We start from the raw sequence: 15,523 nt of genomic DNA, 5'->3' as shown, positions 1-15,523 counted from the left end.
TTAGGCTGGACGAAGCACACGACCTCGTCCAAGTCAAGATACGGAGTCATTTCAACCTTTTCACATCCTCTCATCACCCGACTGCTCACATCTCCCCCAGCGTTCTGCCGAGCTCCTCCCCCCTGTCCGTAGCAGCCTTCACAGCCTTGTCCACGATCGCCTCGAACCCTGACGCCTCAAAACTCTTGAGCGCCGCCTCGGTCGTGCCCTTGGGACTCGTGACGTTCCTGCGCAGTTGCGACGGTGTAGTCTCGGCATCTGCCTCGACGAGCATCTTGCCTGCGCCGAGACACGTCTGCTTGGCCAGGCGGGTGGCCTGTTCTTCTGACAGACCGAGCTTGGTTGCGGCGGTGATGAGGTGCTCTACCATGGCGAAAAAATAGGCGGGGCCGGAGCCTACGTTCATTGTTCAGTTTTCAAGTGGTTGCAATAAACAAAAAAAAAAGTGCCGAGAGGGTAAGAGGGGGCCACACATACCAGACAGACCCGTGACGACATCCAACAACTCCTCCTTCTCGACCCACTCAGTCGTCTTGCTCACACTGCCCAACAGCGCCGTGACCTGGTCCTTTTGCTCAGAGCTGACCTCGGCCCCGGCAAAGAGGCCCGAGGCGCCCTCGCCCAGCAGCGCAGGCGTGTTGGGCATCACCCTGACCACGGGAGGCGTCCGGCCGTCCGAGGTGGTGCACCACTTGCGCAGGCTCTCGGCCGTGATGCCAGCCGCGATGCTCACGACCAGGGGCAGCTCGCCCTCGCCCTCGACCTTGGCCCTCTTGGCCTGCGGCTCCTCGGCGCCCTTGTCCGCTGAGGATGCGCCGGACCACACGCCCGCGAGCTCCTGGCACACTTCCTTGGCGACCTGTGGCTTCACGGCCAGGATGAGGATGTTGGCGCCCGTGGCGGCCTCGGCGTTGGAGGAGGTGGTGCGGACGCCGAGGGCGGCCATCTTGTTGCGGTTCACGTCCCAGGGCTCTGAGACGTGGATCTGGGACTTGGAGGACGAGAAGGATGTGGCGACCAGGCCTGAGATGATGGCTGCCGCCATGTTGCCTCCTCCTAATACGATGTTAGCCTGTGTATATATCTGGAGAAGAAGAAAAAAGAGAGGAAGAGCGGGAGATGGGGTTGTTGCTCAATCTAGCTGGTGGGCCTTTTTTACATACCGATGAAGCAGATGTTCTGGGATGAGAGATCGGGCGCCATCTTGTCTGCTGCTTGTACAAGAATGTCGGGTATGAGACAGGATGAATGTGTCTTTTTACTCCTCTTTCAGTTCACTTTCAGTTTGTCACTCCGGTCAGGAAGTTACTTGGCAACGGTGCCGAGGACGGAGCAGAAGGAGCGACGAGAAGCATTTTTACCCTAACCCTTACCCTACCGTTCTACACATTTAAGAGGCAGGAGAATCATCGTCTTTCATTTTTACTTGCTCACATATCAACTTTCATCTCGCAATATCTACCTCATATCCTCTTCCACCAAGCATACTGCAGCTGTACGTAAATTGTGAGTGCCGCCACCAGGTACGCACCCAATCCGAATGCTGAGGAATTATCGCCTGTGCACTTGGAGTACACGAATATGAATAGGCCAGTGAGTAGAATGAGAACCAAAGACCACCAGAGAATCAACACATCATTTAGCCTCTCGTTGATACGCACCCCGTAGCCCACGACATTCTCTAAGGTTCCCGGTGGCCGGTGAAGCGGACCGTCCAGTTTCTTCGGCACGGTATTGTGCCAGTAGAACTCCGTGTGGGGACCTGGCTGGCGCATATGCCACAGGTTGATCGTCTTTGCACACTTCATGGGAACTGGGTTGTAGCGGTACTGCCTGTTGTCTGGCGGAGGCCAGCAGCCGGATGTGAAGTAGTCCGGAAACGCATCTTTGCCCTCAGGATGGGGGACAAGTTCAAACTGCCAAAGTTAGTTAGCAAACGCGGTGGCATACTAGCAGCAGGGAAGCGTTCAGGACAAAACTTACTTCAACAAAGTCAGCGGTGTCTATGATATATAGCGGCGCCCATATACTGATATGAGGCACTAATGTACTCCACCACTCCGATATCGACAACGCCAATGACGAGTTCAGGCTGAAATGCGGGTTCCGAATGGAGATCGGTATGTTTTCCCACGTAGCTCGAAGGCATTTAATGAAACTGGCTGGCAGTATCGAGATGAGCATAGCTATTGTCAAATGGCGTTCCTTGCTCGCTTGCTCATACTGCTCGAGAATCCCTCTCATGAGTAGCTCGTCGTTCCAGCAATTGTAGACATCGAGATGACGAAGCTCTGCCAAGGTTTTGTATGCCCTCCCATTGATACATACCAGCAGATAAAGTGGCTCCGATTGTGGATTTCTGGAAGAGGCAGAGGAGGTTAAGTTTATCAATCCAGTATCAGAGGTCGTGCATGATGTGATCCCTGGAGGAGCTGCGTTCGGATGTGATGTGAATGTGGAGGAACTGGGGGATAGGTGAGCCGCAGGTGGTGTCAACATTGGCCCCCCGCCAGAAGATTCAGTATTTTGCGGTGATTGGGTTTGTCTTCTGATTGCGGCAGCGCTTCTGGTTATGTTTTGCCGCTCACTTTCCACGCCTCCGGTCTGCAGTTCCCTGACATCGATATAGGCATGTTGACCACACCCCTAGACATTACGATCGTGCTGTGTGAGTCATCTATTGTCCATATTCACAAGTACTCGTGCTGGGAAGTACTTACGCATAGGTACCATATTCTTTGAGAGCCCCTTCGGGGTGGCCACAGTTTGTCATTCAGCCATTTCGCAAGCCAAGTCACGAATGGATCGTTTCCATGAGCCTCATGAATATCGTCACTGTGGGCGTGAGAGGAAGACGGTTGTTGGGCATGCTCTGTGGGTAGATCTCGTGGGACGTCGTCGCCCATACTGCTTTCGACTAAGCTTTTTTCAGCGGGACTTTGCTGCCCTTGCACTTCTTGATCGTCATTTAGCCACCGCTTCCCGTCTGAATTGGGGGCATTCTTAGATTTCACTGCTTCCGACATATCCGTATGTTCTTGGCTGCTCTCTTGGTCGTGATTTGCGATTTGATAGTTGGCTGATCCACGTCTCCTTGCAAGCTCGGGACGAATGAATTGGCGAAGTCGCTGCTTATACTGTGCGAAGGCTCGGCTCCACACAAAGTACTCCCATGTAGCATGAAGACTGTCAAGTCTCGCTTTCTCATCATCCTCAGCATCAGAGTCGTCATTTCCCTCTATATTCACATCTTCTCCAGTTAGTAGTTTCAGACACCAAGGGCAAAGGTAGCTGACTTGCCTGCGGCATCAAGAGTCCTCAAGTGCTCATTCAGTTTCGCGAGCTCTTCTGTACGCTCTTTAACTGATGGAGCGACCTCCTTGTCAGGAATGACTCTCTCGAAGATGCCCAAAGAGATAGCAGCCCGTCTTCCCTTAGACTTCAGAAAAGCTACAGACTCTTTTTGTGAAGGGGTATGCTCCTCGCAAGAAATCTCCAGGTAGAATGTCTTCAGCAAACGACGATTATAAGCGACAAACTGAGCCTGAGATAGCTTCTGGCAAACCTCCGTATATAATTCCAGGAGCTCCGAGTCACTCCCGGTGAACTTTGCCGCGAGATATTCGATGCTAACCGGTCCGACGGCTCTTTCTCCGCTTGAATCCGTTGAACTAATCGAGTCCGCAATGCTTGCAATTGACTCGATACCATCGTCGACCGTACCCAAACAACGGTTTTCGCGATTGTTAGATTTAGAGATAGGACGGTCTTTGGGAATTCGATCTGAGGACAAACCACCGCCCCACGAGCTAGGATCTGTGGATTGTATGCGAGGCGTTTCCAGAGTACTGCATCCGGTGCTTCCATCAGAGGAATCTGCATTGACACTGCTATGTGGCCCTGAGGAGCTACTCTGAGGTAGCGAAAAGGTGGGTTGCAATGGTCCCTGCTGAGCCTTCTGAGCCTGCGGAGGGTGGTAGACCAGCTGGCCGAAAGAATATTGCCGATAGACAGGCTGCTTCCAGTCCTCCCGGTTGCTGTCTTTGCGAGCCTGCCTCTCGACTCCTTCACGCTGCAGCTGAAAATACAGCTCGCTTGGAGCATGTTCTGGACGTGGGCATGATTTGAAGTATGCGGTGATAGACCTATAGTCTTCTTCCTCTCTCTTACTATCCAAGATCAGCTGCTTGATTTTGCTGTTTCTACTAACACGACGCCTCTCTACCCAATCAATCTGGTCAAGCACGATATGAAAACGATCATCGCGGATCTCTGACGAGAGATCTTCATGTGTTTTCGCAATCTGTATCTGGGCGTTGAAATTGAGCGATGACTGCTTCTTCATGATAGTGGGCCACTTCCCTGTCCTGGGATCTCTATCCTGCTGGTTCAGAAGCCGAACCTGGCTGAGGGTAGTAGCATGATCATTTTCGGGCAGGCGCCAGCGTGTGCACTCAGCCCAGGTCGTCTTGATCTTGCCTCCATTGACCTTGTACTTCACAGTTGGTTCGAAGCGGAAGACGTAATACCGTGAGAGGAGGTTAAAGTAGCCGTCCTCTGTGAGAGCCTCGTCTCTGAAGTTGATCCGTAGGGTTGGGAGGGGGTCGTCAGGAATCACTGAGGGCCGTGGTGGTGGCTTGGTTGGGCTCGGAACTATAGCCCCAGATACGCGCGAGGACGGTGGCGAAGACGCCTGCTGAGGAGATAAAGCTGCTTGCACTGAGTGAATGCACCCCGGGATCAGTTTCTATGATTGTAATTCTTTCTTGATGTCTAGCATCCCGGCGACCAACTTGCCTGGGTCGTTGAGGCCTTGGTAGTCAGAGTCCCTTGGGCCCGATGGCTCTCCGTTCGCCAGCACATGGCTTGAGTGCTCCAGAGACGATATCCCGGCCTCGTCCTGATTCTTGTCGAGCTCGCTGGATGCGGCCCGCAGCTTCTCCCTCGAAGTGACAAAGCTACCATGAGGGTTCACGGGAGCAGCTGGGTGACCATGGGTCACAGCATGCTCGCTCTCCGCCTCATCGGACGCAGTGAACAGAGGCGGTCGTGATTTTCCTAGCAGCTTGCGTGCCGGCTTGAGCTGGGGAGGGGGAACTGGCACACGGCCCTTACGCCTAGAGAATAGCATGAGAAGACGAACTTGTACTTAGTGCCTGGTAATTGGGGAGCAGGGGCATATTTCAAAAAGACGTCAACAAGGTTGTATCATCAACAATGAACAAGTGTATATGCATAGAGCCACCTTCGTGAGGCAGGAATGGCAATGCTTTTCGAGTGTGCGGTCAGCTTCAGGCAAGCTGCGGGGGAAGTAAGGTTGCAGTGGGGTGACACACCTTTGGCGTCCATACGAGCAAATGATTTGCAGGAACTGTCGTCTTTCTACACTTTTCCAGGCAAAGCCACGGGCGCTGCAATCATCAGCGTGGCTGTGTGGCTGCCTAACTACATGTATGATGGCAGATGTTGTACACCTTGATTTACTTTGGAAACCCAGCTACGTGGCCGGCCAGCATGCATGAAGGAAACACTCACATATACAATACACTATTTACAAGCCGTTCCAAGAGGTTCGAGAAGCGTACCATCAGAGAATCCGGTGAAGTGTGAAAATATTGAAATGCATCGCCAGAAGCAGTGTCAGACAAGTGGCTCGCAATGAGATCATTTATCTTAGTTGTAAAGATGGTTCCAACTATTCGATCCTTTATCTCTGGCTGTGAGGGCAAGACTCTCACCTTCATGAGTGCTAATCACAACAGTCCTTTGCTGAACCTGAGAGCTCAGAGGGTTGAAGTCTAAGCCTTGAGACTCTGACAACTTATGTTTAGGCCCCTGGTACTTTTTGCATGGGGTTGAGGTGATGCAGAACATGCTGTTGTAAGTTAACTTCAGTCTTACTGATACTGCATTGTATAACAGGATTTAAGCGGCTCAGTTGTAAACAGTCTTGGGCAGAGTACACCTTTGGCGCATAGGATATCAGGCATTGAGAATGCCTCACTCACTTCGTTATCACTCTTCCCTTGAGTACCCAGAGTAACCGTAGGTTGGCAACATCAGATAAGTACCTCGTCAGCAACATATTAACTCTGACTATTATTCAATTCCATTGACTCTTTGCCCTTTCCGTGACGAGACCCCAACGCCATGCTGTAAAATGCAAACAGGAAGCAGACCACGCAAGAACTTCAACGCCGTGTCTTCTTACTCGCCTTGGGCGCGGGGTCCTCGCTGGCCTTCTTTTTCCTGCCGAGCCTGGCAGCAGCGGCTTGGAAGGCTTCCTCGTCCGGCTCCTCCTCCTCCTCAACGTGCTTCTTCCTGCCCTTCTTTGCCGAGCTCGCAGTCACACCGTACTTCTCCGTCAGTGAATCCAGGAACGCATCGCCACGCTCTTTCTGCCTGCTCCTGATGAGCGCCGCGAGCGCGTCCTCGGAACTATCCTTTCCCTTCGCCTTGCCCTTGCCCTTTCCCTTGGAGCCGGCACCTTTCTTGCTCCCAAAGAGCTTGTCATGTACGCCCAGCTCCTTCGCATACTCCTCTGCCTCGAGTCCTTCGTCTCTGGCCGCACGCTTCCGTGCCTCCTTCGACACCGTGCTCTCCTTGGTGTAAGCCTTGAACGCCTTGACGTCACCGGTCTCGATGGCCTTGTCAATGATCTCGCGGAACCGCTCGTCGTCCTCCAGCACGTTGCTGAGCATGACGGTCTCGTACAGCATGTCCATGTTCCCCTTGAACTTCTCGTACGCGACAAGGACGTCGTCCTTCTCCTCGTCGCTGCCCTTGTACTTCTGGGCGAACTTGTTGATGGCGTCAGCATTGATGGAGTCTGCGTACGCCTCGCGGTAGTACTCGGTCCAGTTAAAGCCGTCGGCGTCGAGGATGGCTTCTGAGGTGGAGCCGGTTGTGTCGTAGCGTTTGCGCCGCAGCGGGTCTGATAGGATCGCGTTGGCGAGGGCGATGCGCTGGAAAGTGCTATGTGCCTCTGCCTTTTGCGACTCGGGGACCTTGTCTGTGCCGTCAAAAGTTAGGAATATCCAGTTCACACCGAAATATACAAAGCCACTAAGTGGACGTACCTGGGTGGTGCTTCAGCGCCGCTTTGCGGTAGGCAGACTTGACCTGATCGGGGGACGCATCGCGCTCCAGTCCAAGGACCTCATAGGGATCGATGACCGGCGGCTCGGGATCCAGATTCTCCTCGATGTCAGACATAATGTATGATGTTGTTCTTGAACTCTTTAGGGCAAGAAATAAATGTGAGTGAAGGGTAACGTTGGGGACGGCGCTTGTGTTGAAGTCAAAGTTGGAGACGCGACGTTTGGCCAGGCCTAGACGCGTCAAGCTCTAGGTACAGCTGCTGTGGAGGTGGGGTCACACGCTGGACAGGCAGTGTGTTCCAGGCCATAAATTTAGCTACTGTACCTCAGTAACGCCCCTTCAGTGTGCTGGCCCTTAGCGGCAGCTTCCACTGTGGGGGCAGCTCTCTGACAACGTCACTTCATTTCGATTTAAAGTCCTTACCTTACTCATACTTGCCAGATATTGAACACCTCAACTCCGTACTCCTTCTTGACATGACAATATGGCAGACATCAAAGCCAATGATCATCATGCTTATATGCAATACGCCCTCAGTCTAGCCAAAAAATCCCCTCCGAAGCCCACAAATTTCTGTGTCGGCGCAGTGTTGGTAGACCAGTCCACCAACACGATACTGGCAGATGGCTACACTCTCGAGCTCGAGGGCAACACGCACGCGGAGCAATGCTGCCTCATAAAACTCTCGCAACAGCACGGCGTCCCCGAGGAACAGCTGAAAGACGTCCTACCAAGGAATCTGGCCCTCTACACGACGGTGGAGCCCTGCTCGAAACGGCTGAGCGGCAATCTCCCCTGCGCGGAGAGGATCCTGCGGCTCGCCGGTGTTATTAACGTGGTCTATGTGGGCGTTATGGAGCCCAAGGAGTTTGTACAGGAGAATACGGGCCGCGAGGCCCTTGAACGGGCAGGCGTGCGGTTCCAGCATGTTGCCGGAATGGAGGAGGCGATTTTGAAAGTTGCGAAGGCCGGGCATGTGTCATAGGCAGGTTTGCTACACGCATAAGCACTCCGTGCTTGAGCGCAACTGTACTCGGACTACGTTATGGTACAGCGTCAACAAGGCATTCGATATATGTCTCAGCCTGCTGAGACACCTTGCGGCTAGCTTTACCCCGGAGAACTTCTGCGTTTACTCGGATTCCAAGCGGGACTCTCATCGAGGCAGCAAGTCGAAAACAAGGGCGGAGCCGGAACGAAAGTCTCGTCCCTCCCAATCAAGCCTTACAGCATTGCCGTTGTTGCCGAGAAAATCATGTGCAGTCACTGACCGAGAATCGAACAAGTCGATGTTGAGGGACTCAAGACGAATCGCTGCTTCAGGCGCTGATCTGTCAGGCCCATTTGCTTTGAGAGCAGCAGAGACTTGGGGACGGCTCTTCGATCGATCCGACGATTATGCACCCAGGGAGCACCCACAGGCTTGATTTCAGCTCTCTCCCTGGCTCTTCCTGAGGAAAATTATGAAAGCAGGTCAATGGACAATGATGCGATGAAGTCTGCGGATAAGGCAGGGCTTCATCCAGCCTCTTAGAATCATTTGCATTGTCCAGAGTTGAGAACGAGCTCGGTGGTTCGCGGGCGCAAATTCTATATCATCTCCTTGCGTGATAGATACGGAGAGACGGATGGCATATACTCGAGAAATACATCTTAGCAAAGAGGATTGATGTGTAGAATGACAGCCGTGCCCTGTCTATATATAATTTTGGCCATGGTACTTAAGTCAGCTCGGGACGTAACGGCCTCAGCCTCTACTAGCGAATTCGATCTTCAGCAAAGGATGCTTTGAAAGAGGACTAGATCCCAAAAATGCATCTGCTGTTGGTCTTCCCTTTCTGAGGTCCCTTGCCCTCAATCCGCTCCCGTCGCACCACGTATGTGGCTGAAATTGAGGGCATCATGACGCACATCGCATGCGCAATCCGTTTCAGTCCGCAACGCAAAACACACCTCCCACGTCACGACCCCGCGAACAGACAGTCCAGCGTGGCTACAATCGCACAGCACACGAGCGCCAGATCCACCGCAGCCTCCTTGTCCTCGCGCACACGTTTGAAGATACCAAAGAACTGCGTCAACGCAGACAGAGACAAGCCCAGCATCCGCGTGCCAGGACCCGCCACCATCATCGCGCAGAAGACGAGGTCGATGTAGGGAACGAACCACGGGGATGCGTCATTGGGCGCGCGGTCGAGCTGGTAGGCGTAAAAGGACGGGGTGTAGCGGCCGTGGGTCAGGCGCGTGAAGCCGCCAACGAGGTGGGTGCCGAAGGTGATGGCGAGGGCAAGAGTGCCTATGGGTGACATGGCGCCTTTGCTCGCTTTTGAGACGACGTCTCGTGTAACTTTCCTCTTTTATTTTGCCCGCTCCCCCCCCCCCTTCTCTACCCTTTTTGGGGGTGCCTGATTTGCGGATAAAAACTGCTGAAAATCGGTGGCCCCCTGGATGCTTTTCCTGGGCCTCAACGGTTTGAGAGAGGTGTAACGCCAAGAAAGTAGAGTGGGCGCAGCGGGTAAGTATGTGCGAGCAGAGCGCAGAGAGAGGCACAGTAGTCCGAGGGAATTTCACATTCGAAACGTAGGGTCTCAATGTTGAGAAATGATGAGCTGAGGTAAGTCTACATGTAAAGTTCCTTGCAGCGCGGCTCAGCGAGCTGAGGTGAGATGGGCCGCCAATCTTCTAAATATCGTTTCGTTCATGGACTTCTCTCTCGCTCTCACACCTTCTAGAACGTTGCTGTGGGTTAGGGTTGGGTTGGTACTCTCATTGAAGGAACGATGCTTTAGCCCGCACTTGAATGAAGGCGGATGGGGAAGTTGAAAAGGTGCTTAATTTACAGAATGAATTTGTCGATCAGAAGATGCCGTACGTTTCTCGGGGAGGGAATTGTTGGTTACTAAGGTTCTCAGCACCGACCACGCCCACAATTAGTCTACTAAGCGAACGCCAATGGGATGCCTACACTGCTGACGTCCCCCGGGACAGGCGATGAAAGTGTACTGTACGATCCGAGCAAGACTTCGCTCTGCAGATTTGGCGAACTCGCGGTCTAGAGACAGGCGACCTGCCCACATGTCTTTCACGGTCGCAGCATGTTCGACCGTGTATCAAGGCAGACAGCGGGTCGCGGCCAGGGAACTCGACCGACTGGAAACAGGATTACTGTAGTACATGCTTGTGGGTAGGGCTGAGGGCGGGCTGACTGAAGATGACATGCATATCCTTTTGAACAAGTTCCTCACGTAACAAAGGTAAAATGAATGGATCTATATGACTTATAACCTTTCCATTTCAATCCGATGTGATCCTCCTGGCCTTTTCTGAGGAATTTTGCCACAAATTTGACTCCACTACAGTATTGATACGCTTCTCGAAAATTGATGCCGTCTGGGATGTACCGCTCGACACGATAGGACTATGATTGGAAATGGACGCCACATCTTTGAGCTTCGAGCTCTTCGCAATATGCGTCAAAGGTGAGTACCCCTGAGGATCCAATCGAGATGATATATCCCAAGGAGTGCATTTATCGCGCCGCATAGCGCCAAGATCCTGCACGCCTCATTACTGACCGAGAGAATGCAGTCTACCAACTGCTGTTAGAGGCCTCTGACATGCCGCAAAATAGTCGATATCTCCAGGTCCGACTCCGAATAGAACGAGACAAGCTTGTAGACTGGGCAGTCCTGGCCAATCTCTCCGAGGATGAGAGAGCAATGAGCTCTGGGCTTCGGCTCAATAAGCAAAAGGTCAACGGTTCGCTCCAGGACGTCAGGCTGGTGCTGCTCGAGCTTGTCAAGCTGAGCGGGTCTTACGAGGTCGAGCTGGACCGGTCAGGTATCGACAGCGACTATGGGAGCGCGGATGAGGGGTCTGAGGCTGCCTCTATACGGTCCAATCTTACGCTCCAGCGCAAAGCAATGTCTTTTGTCAAAAAGACGCGAGCCTTCCCTCGGCGATTAAGATGGGCCTCCTTCGACAGGGTCGAGTTCGAGCTGCTATTGGCGAAACTGAGCGCTCTGAACGAGAACATGGTGTACTTCTTTGACAGGCGTCAACAGGATAATCATCTGCAGATGCAGCAGGATTCTTTCACATCGATCCTGCAGGCAAGCGACAAGTTCGAGCAACTGGTCGACCTGATGGCTTCATTGAAGGCAACGACCAAATACAAGATTATGCCGGCCCATGAACAACGACTGTTACGACTCACGCGCTTCAAGGCTTTCAATATCGCCATGGAGGGAGCGGACGATGCTTCTGACGAGGCCCTCATCAAGTCTCACCTGGGAGACACGCACAGGCCTCCACGCCCGATACGTCTTGATAGCACAAAACTGCTGATTATGGGGGAAGATAACCTCGAAGGCTCGCCTTCTGGAGCATGGGGCATCTATGAGGATATTCCCGTGTGGGTAGAATGGAGATACTGTACGTCCTGTCCCTCTCGATTTCTGCCTAAGGGTGACCTGGGAGAAATTTTTTTTTTTTCTGCACGAAGCTGCGGGGGCGTTGTCTGGAGGATCTCGGTCCTGGGCCAGATGCCCCATATTCGTCAAGGAGATGGTTAAGCTGACACACACCGTGGCAGACCAGCCGGTCAACTATCAAGGGAAGCCGCCTTCCTATCTTGAAGATCGTATAGCTAAGCTTGCAACAGTTCTCAGGGACGAGCAGAAGCCCGACGGCTTCCGGGTTCCAGACTGTTTGGGATACTTGTACGAACCAGAGGAACGTCGATTCGGCTTCGCCTTTCGGGGAGAAGGCGCGTACCTGCCACCCCGCCTGTCTGATATGATCAGCTCGCGGCGCCAAAAGCCGTCCCTGACGTCCAGGCTACAGATGGCTCGGGCGGTGGCCACGTCGATCTGGTACCTTCACGCGACGAGCTGGACCCACAAGGGGCTGCGGAGCGAGAACATCATGTTCCCCTTCAGTACCTCGGCAGGGCCATATCTTGCTGGGTTTGACTACGCGCGCCCTGCGAACTCGAACGAGGAGGCGTCGGAGAGACCAGCCACACACCACGACTTGTACCGCCATCCCGCCACGCAGTTCAATGTACCGCGCGATGGGCCGCAAGGCTTCACCAAGATCCATGACATATACAGCCTCGGCGTAGTGCTGTATGAAATAGGCATGTGGAAGCCCGTCGATGTCATCTTGGGCATGAACGCTGCGCAAGGCATCCGAGTGGAAGACGTGAGGGATGCGCAGACGCGGCTGCTCAGCCAGGAAGGGCTGATGAACCTGGCGGCGGACGTCGGCGATGTCTATATGGCGGCGGTGACGAGCTGTCTGTCTGGTGATTTTGGCTTCGATGGGTTCGATGGGATTGATGACCGTCAGACGAACTATGATGCCCGGCTCCAGCTTGAGTTCGGAGAGAGAGTGATTCGCAAGCTGGAAAGTATCAAGATATGAACTGGGACGAAGGAGGAATTGGCATATCACTCGAGGCGTTGGTGGACTATCTGGTTAACATCTTGGGACAGGGAATTGTTTTGAGATACCTATGCATTGTCAGCGTTTGGCGTTGAGGGCTCATGGCGGGGGGGGGGGGTTTGGATTTTTTTTTTTGGAGCGTATTCATAATACCTCCTGTACTTTTATCACTCAAGCACTGTACGAATACTCAACAGATGAATCATCTAAGCATACGATTCCGTTACAATCTCAGCTCATGGGAAGCAATTGAATAAAGAACGTTGATGCCAGCCGGCGGCGACTGTAACCAGCTGGCTCTGCATAATACTAGCAGCAGGGAACAGGCCGACTGCCGTTGACCCGGTGGAATGGATGGATGGACGGTATGGATGGGGGAAGATCATGTTCTAGAAGAAACAAGGGAAAACCTTCACCACATCTCATGATCATGAATTCGACCCGAGTTGACAGAAGGCGCCAGGGTGGATCGTGAGTACATTTGTCCGCCAAGAGATTTTCCACCAATTAGAGCGCGCTATATCTAGGCAGGGAACCCCCACCATTACCCCTCCTCCGCAGCTGCGACTCCCCAGTCTGTCACCCTTGGCGACGATGCCTTCTTCGGGTGGTAAGTCGAGTCCAGGTCTGGCGTTCGCAGCAATATGGCGGCAAAAATGTCAGCCTATCGTGTTAGGTGAAACGGGTGATAGAAGGCCGGTAGCGTGACAATTTTCCCTTCGTATAAGAGCACTTTATCCTCGGTCTCAAGTAGATATTAATTGCCTCTCTTAGCCTTGTAAATACCGTCATCGTCTCTTTCTTTCTCTCGCCCTCCTTCTCTCCATCCTCTCCTCCGCCCCTCTGTCCTTCACACATCATATCCTTCTCCCCTCCCTCCTCTAAAAAAAAACTAAAAAAACTTAGAACATACCTGGCTGGCTGGCAACATGGCGTCTACAGACATCACCATCACGGGCTGGACCACCAGAGATGTCCGTTTCCCGACCTCTCTTGACAAGACCGGCAGTGATGCTATGAACGCTGCCGGCGACTACTCCTCAGCCTACTGCATCCTATCGACCTCTGACCCAAACTTCACGGGCCATGGCATGACCTTCACCATCGGTCGTGGCAACGACATCGTCTGCGCCGCCATCAACCATGTCGCGGACCGCATCAAGGGCAGGAAGCTGTCCGACCTCGTCGGCACCAATTGGGGCAAAACGTGGCGGCATCTCGTCAACGACAGCCAGCTGCGCTGGATTGGTCCTGAGAAGGGTGTCATCCACCTCGCTCTGGGTGCTGTGGTCAACGCCGTGTGGGATCTCTGGGCCAAGGTCCTGGGTAAGCCCGTCTGGCGGATCGTGGCAGAGATGTCGCCCGAGGAGTTTGTGGCGTGTATCGACTTCAGGTACATCACTGATGCGATCACGCCCGAGGAGGCGATTGCATTGCTGAAGGAGAACGAAGGCGGCAAGGCCGCGCGGATCAAGGACGCAGAGAACTCGAGAGCTGTACCAGCTTATACCACCTCAGCCGGGTGGCTGGGCTATGGCGAGGACAAGATGAAGGCTCTCCTCCGCGAGACGCTGGCCAAGGGCTATAAGCACTTCAAGCTCAAGGTGGGCGGCAGTGTGGAGCAGGACCGGCACCGGCTGTCCATCGCGCGCGAGATCATCGGCTACGATAAGGGCAACGTTCTGATGGTCGACGCCAACCAGGTGTGGTCCGTCCCTGAGGCCATCTCCTACATGGAGAAGCTGAAGGAGTTCAAACCGTGGTTCATCGAGGAGCCCACGTCGCCCGACGACATCCTGGGCCACAAGGCCGTCCGCGACGCCCTCAAGCCGTACGGCATCGGCGTCGCCACCGGTGAGATGTGCCAGAACCGCGTCGTCTTCAAGCAGCTCCTCATGAGCGGCGCCATCGATGTCTGCCAGATCGACGCGTGCCGCATGGGCGGTGTCAACGAGGTGCTTGCCGTGCTGCTCATGGCCAAGAAGTATGGCGTGCCTATCGTGCCGCACTCGGGAGGTGTGGGCCTGCCCGAGTACACGCAGCACCTGAGCACCATTGACTACGTCGTGGTCAGTGGCAAGCTGTCAGTCCTAGAATACGTCGATCACCTGCACGAGCACTTCTTGCACCCGAGTGTCATCAAGGATGGCTACTACCAGACGCCGGTCGAGCCAGGCTACAGTGTCGAGATGAAGCCGGACAGCATGGACAAGTTCACCTTCCCTGGAGAGGAGGGCGTGAGCTGGTGGAAGAGTGAGGAGGCGAAGCCCATCCTCGATGGCGAGAAGATCTAGAGACTTTCCCACCCGCTTGGACACACAGGCGGGGCTTGATGCAATGGGATCAGGGCCGCGCCGAGAATAGGGGAGTGTGGAGTTGACTCGGATCTTGAGTTTTGCGAAAAGGAGGTGGTGGTATTGTTCGTCCACGGGAGGATCGATGGCATCCTGTCACTCACTGTCTTTGGCGCTCTGCCGAGGATGTAGTCAGACAAGATTGCTTGTGATACGCGGTGGAGCTCTAGTGACACGCCCCTGGTGCGTACATCGACGACGGTATCCCTCAAAGGGGACCCGTCTACGAGACGCCCGGGAGTTTGTCTGTTTATCTATCGAAAACGGGAGGTTCGGTGGCAAGTTCGCCGTTCCGCGAGGCAACGATGGCATCTCGTATAGTCCAAGGCTATTCCTGATAGATTTTTACGATGAGAACGAGAACAAATACAGTCTGGTTTACGACGTCCACCCTCTAAGTTCGATCAGGGGAAAGCAGAGTGTGGTTGTCTATTGATACTTGATCGACTCTGGGCCCATCCATGTCATTCTTGTAGGCTATATGTATATCTCGTACGAAAGGAGTAACCCTGGCTATCGCACGACATGTGGTGCAATTCTCCGACTAATTCATCGTATTCTTCATTGTCGTCGGGAGGGACTGACTCATATCAGCATTCATTTCCGGTTTAAAAAATAGT

At 53.6% G+C, this 15,523-nt stretch overlaps 7 protein-coding genes across 7 annotated transcripts; 3 read left to right on the top strand and 4 right to left on the bottom strand.

Annotated features, from left to right (window-relative positions):
* Positions 1-85: 85 nt before the first annotated feature.
* M406DRAFT_74323 (uncharacterized protein) lies at positions 86-1,203 on the bottom strand (the record flags this gene model as incomplete). Its single annotated transcript, XM_040925729.1, has 3 exons — positions 86-396; positions 478-1,056; positions 1,164-1,203. The coding sequence occupies 3 exons, from the start codon at positions 1,201-1,203 to the stop codon at positions 86-88; spliced, it is 930 nt and encodes a 309-aa protein (XP_040772342.1).
* Positions 1,204-1,398: 195 nt separating this feature from the next.
* Positions 1,399-2,657, bottom strand: M406DRAFT_357705 (uncharacterized protein). The gene is made up of 2 exons (XM_040923753.1): positions 1,984-2,657; positions 1,399-1,916 (listed from the first exon to the last, which is right to left on the bottom strand). The coding sequence occupies exons 1-2, from the start codon at positions 2,497-2,499 to the stop codon at positions 1,464-1,466; spliced, it is 969 nt and encodes a 322-aa protein (XP_040772341.1). The 5' UTR covers positions 2,500-2,657; the 3' UTR covers positions 1,399-1,463.
* Positions 2,658-6,033: 3,376 nt separating this feature from the next.
* M406DRAFT_281316 (DnaJ-domain-containing protein) lies at positions 6,034-7,215 on the bottom strand (the record flags this gene model as incomplete). The annotated part of the gene is made up of 2 exons (XM_040918436.1): positions 6,034-7,012; positions 7,080-7,215. The coding sequence occupies 2 exons, from the start codon at positions 7,213-7,215 to the stop codon at positions 6,192-6,194; spliced, it is 957 nt and encodes a 318-aa protein (XP_040772340.1). The 3' UTR covers positions 6,034-6,191.
* A 310-nt stretch (positions 7,216-7,525) lies between these two features.
* M406DRAFT_323834 (cytidine deaminase-like protein) lies at positions 7,526-8,188 on the top strand. Its single transcript, XM_040919821.1, has one exon. It carries the CDS (start codon positions 7,586-7,588, stop codon positions 8,084-8,086), a length of 501 nt encoding a protein of 166 aa, XP_040772339.1. The 5' UTR covers positions 7,526-7,585; the 3' UTR covers positions 8,087-8,188.
* A 568-nt stretch (positions 8,189-8,756) lies between these two features.
* M406DRAFT_323833 (uncharacterized protein) lies at positions 8,757-9,925 on the bottom strand. The gene has a single exon (XM_040919820.1). The coding sequence runs from the start codon at positions 9,408-9,410 to the stop codon at positions 9,063-9,065; it is 348 nt and encodes a 115-aa protein (XP_040772338.1). The 5' UTR covers positions 9,411-9,925; the 3' UTR covers positions 8,757-9,062.
* A 644-nt stretch (positions 9,926-10,569) lies between these two features.
* Positions 10,570-12,528, top strand: M406DRAFT_74319 (uncharacterized protein; the record flags this gene model as incomplete). The annotated part of the gene is made up of 3 exons (XM_040925728.1): positions 10,570-10,580; positions 10,733-11,535; positions 11,765-12,528. 3 exons carry the CDS (start codon positions 10,570-10,572, stop codon positions 12,526-12,528), a joined length of 1,578 nt encoding a protein of 525 aa, XP_040772337.1.
* A 950-nt stretch (positions 12,529-13,478) lies between these two features.
* M406DRAFT_294911 (enolase C-terminal domain-like protein) lies at positions 13,479-15,292 on the top strand (the record flags this gene model as incomplete). Its single annotated transcript, XM_040919162.1, has 1 exon — positions 13,479-15,292. One exon carries the CDS (start codon positions 13,479-13,481, stop codon positions 14,841-14,843), a length of 1,365 nt encoding a protein of 454 aa, XP_040772336.1. The 3' UTR covers positions 14,844-15,292.
* Positions 15,293-15,523: the final 231 nt, after the last annotated feature.

The sequence above is a fragment of the Cryphonectria parasitica genome (genome assembly GCF_011745365.1).
Source record: "Cryphonectria parasitica EP155 unplaced genomic scaffold M406scaffold_8, whole genome shotgun sequence".
NCBI lineage: Eukaryota > Fungi > Ascomycota > Sordariomycetes > Diaporthales > Cryphonectriaceae > Cryphonectria > Cryphonectria parasitica.
This window is presented reverse-complemented; position numbering and strand designations above follow the sequence as displayed.

Bases quoted from the DNA above. Each gene is read 5' to 3' on its own strand.
- M406DRAFT_357705 (XM_040923753.1), bottom strand. From the start codon at position 2,499: ATGTTGACACCACCTGCGGCTCACCTATCCCCCAGTTCCTCCACATTC. The intron at 1,917-1,983 runs GTAAGTTTTGTC...TAACTTTGGCAG, and splicing joins ACACCGCTGACTTTGTTGAA to TTTGAACTTGTCCCCCATCC.
- M406DRAFT_323834 (XM_040919821.1), top strand. From the start codon at position 7,586: ATGGCAGACATCAAAGCCAATGATCATCATGCTTATATGCAATACGCC.
- M406DRAFT_323833 (XM_040919820.1), bottom strand. From the start codon at position 9,410: ATGTCACCCATAGGCACTCTTGCCCTCGCCATCACCTTCGGCACCCAC.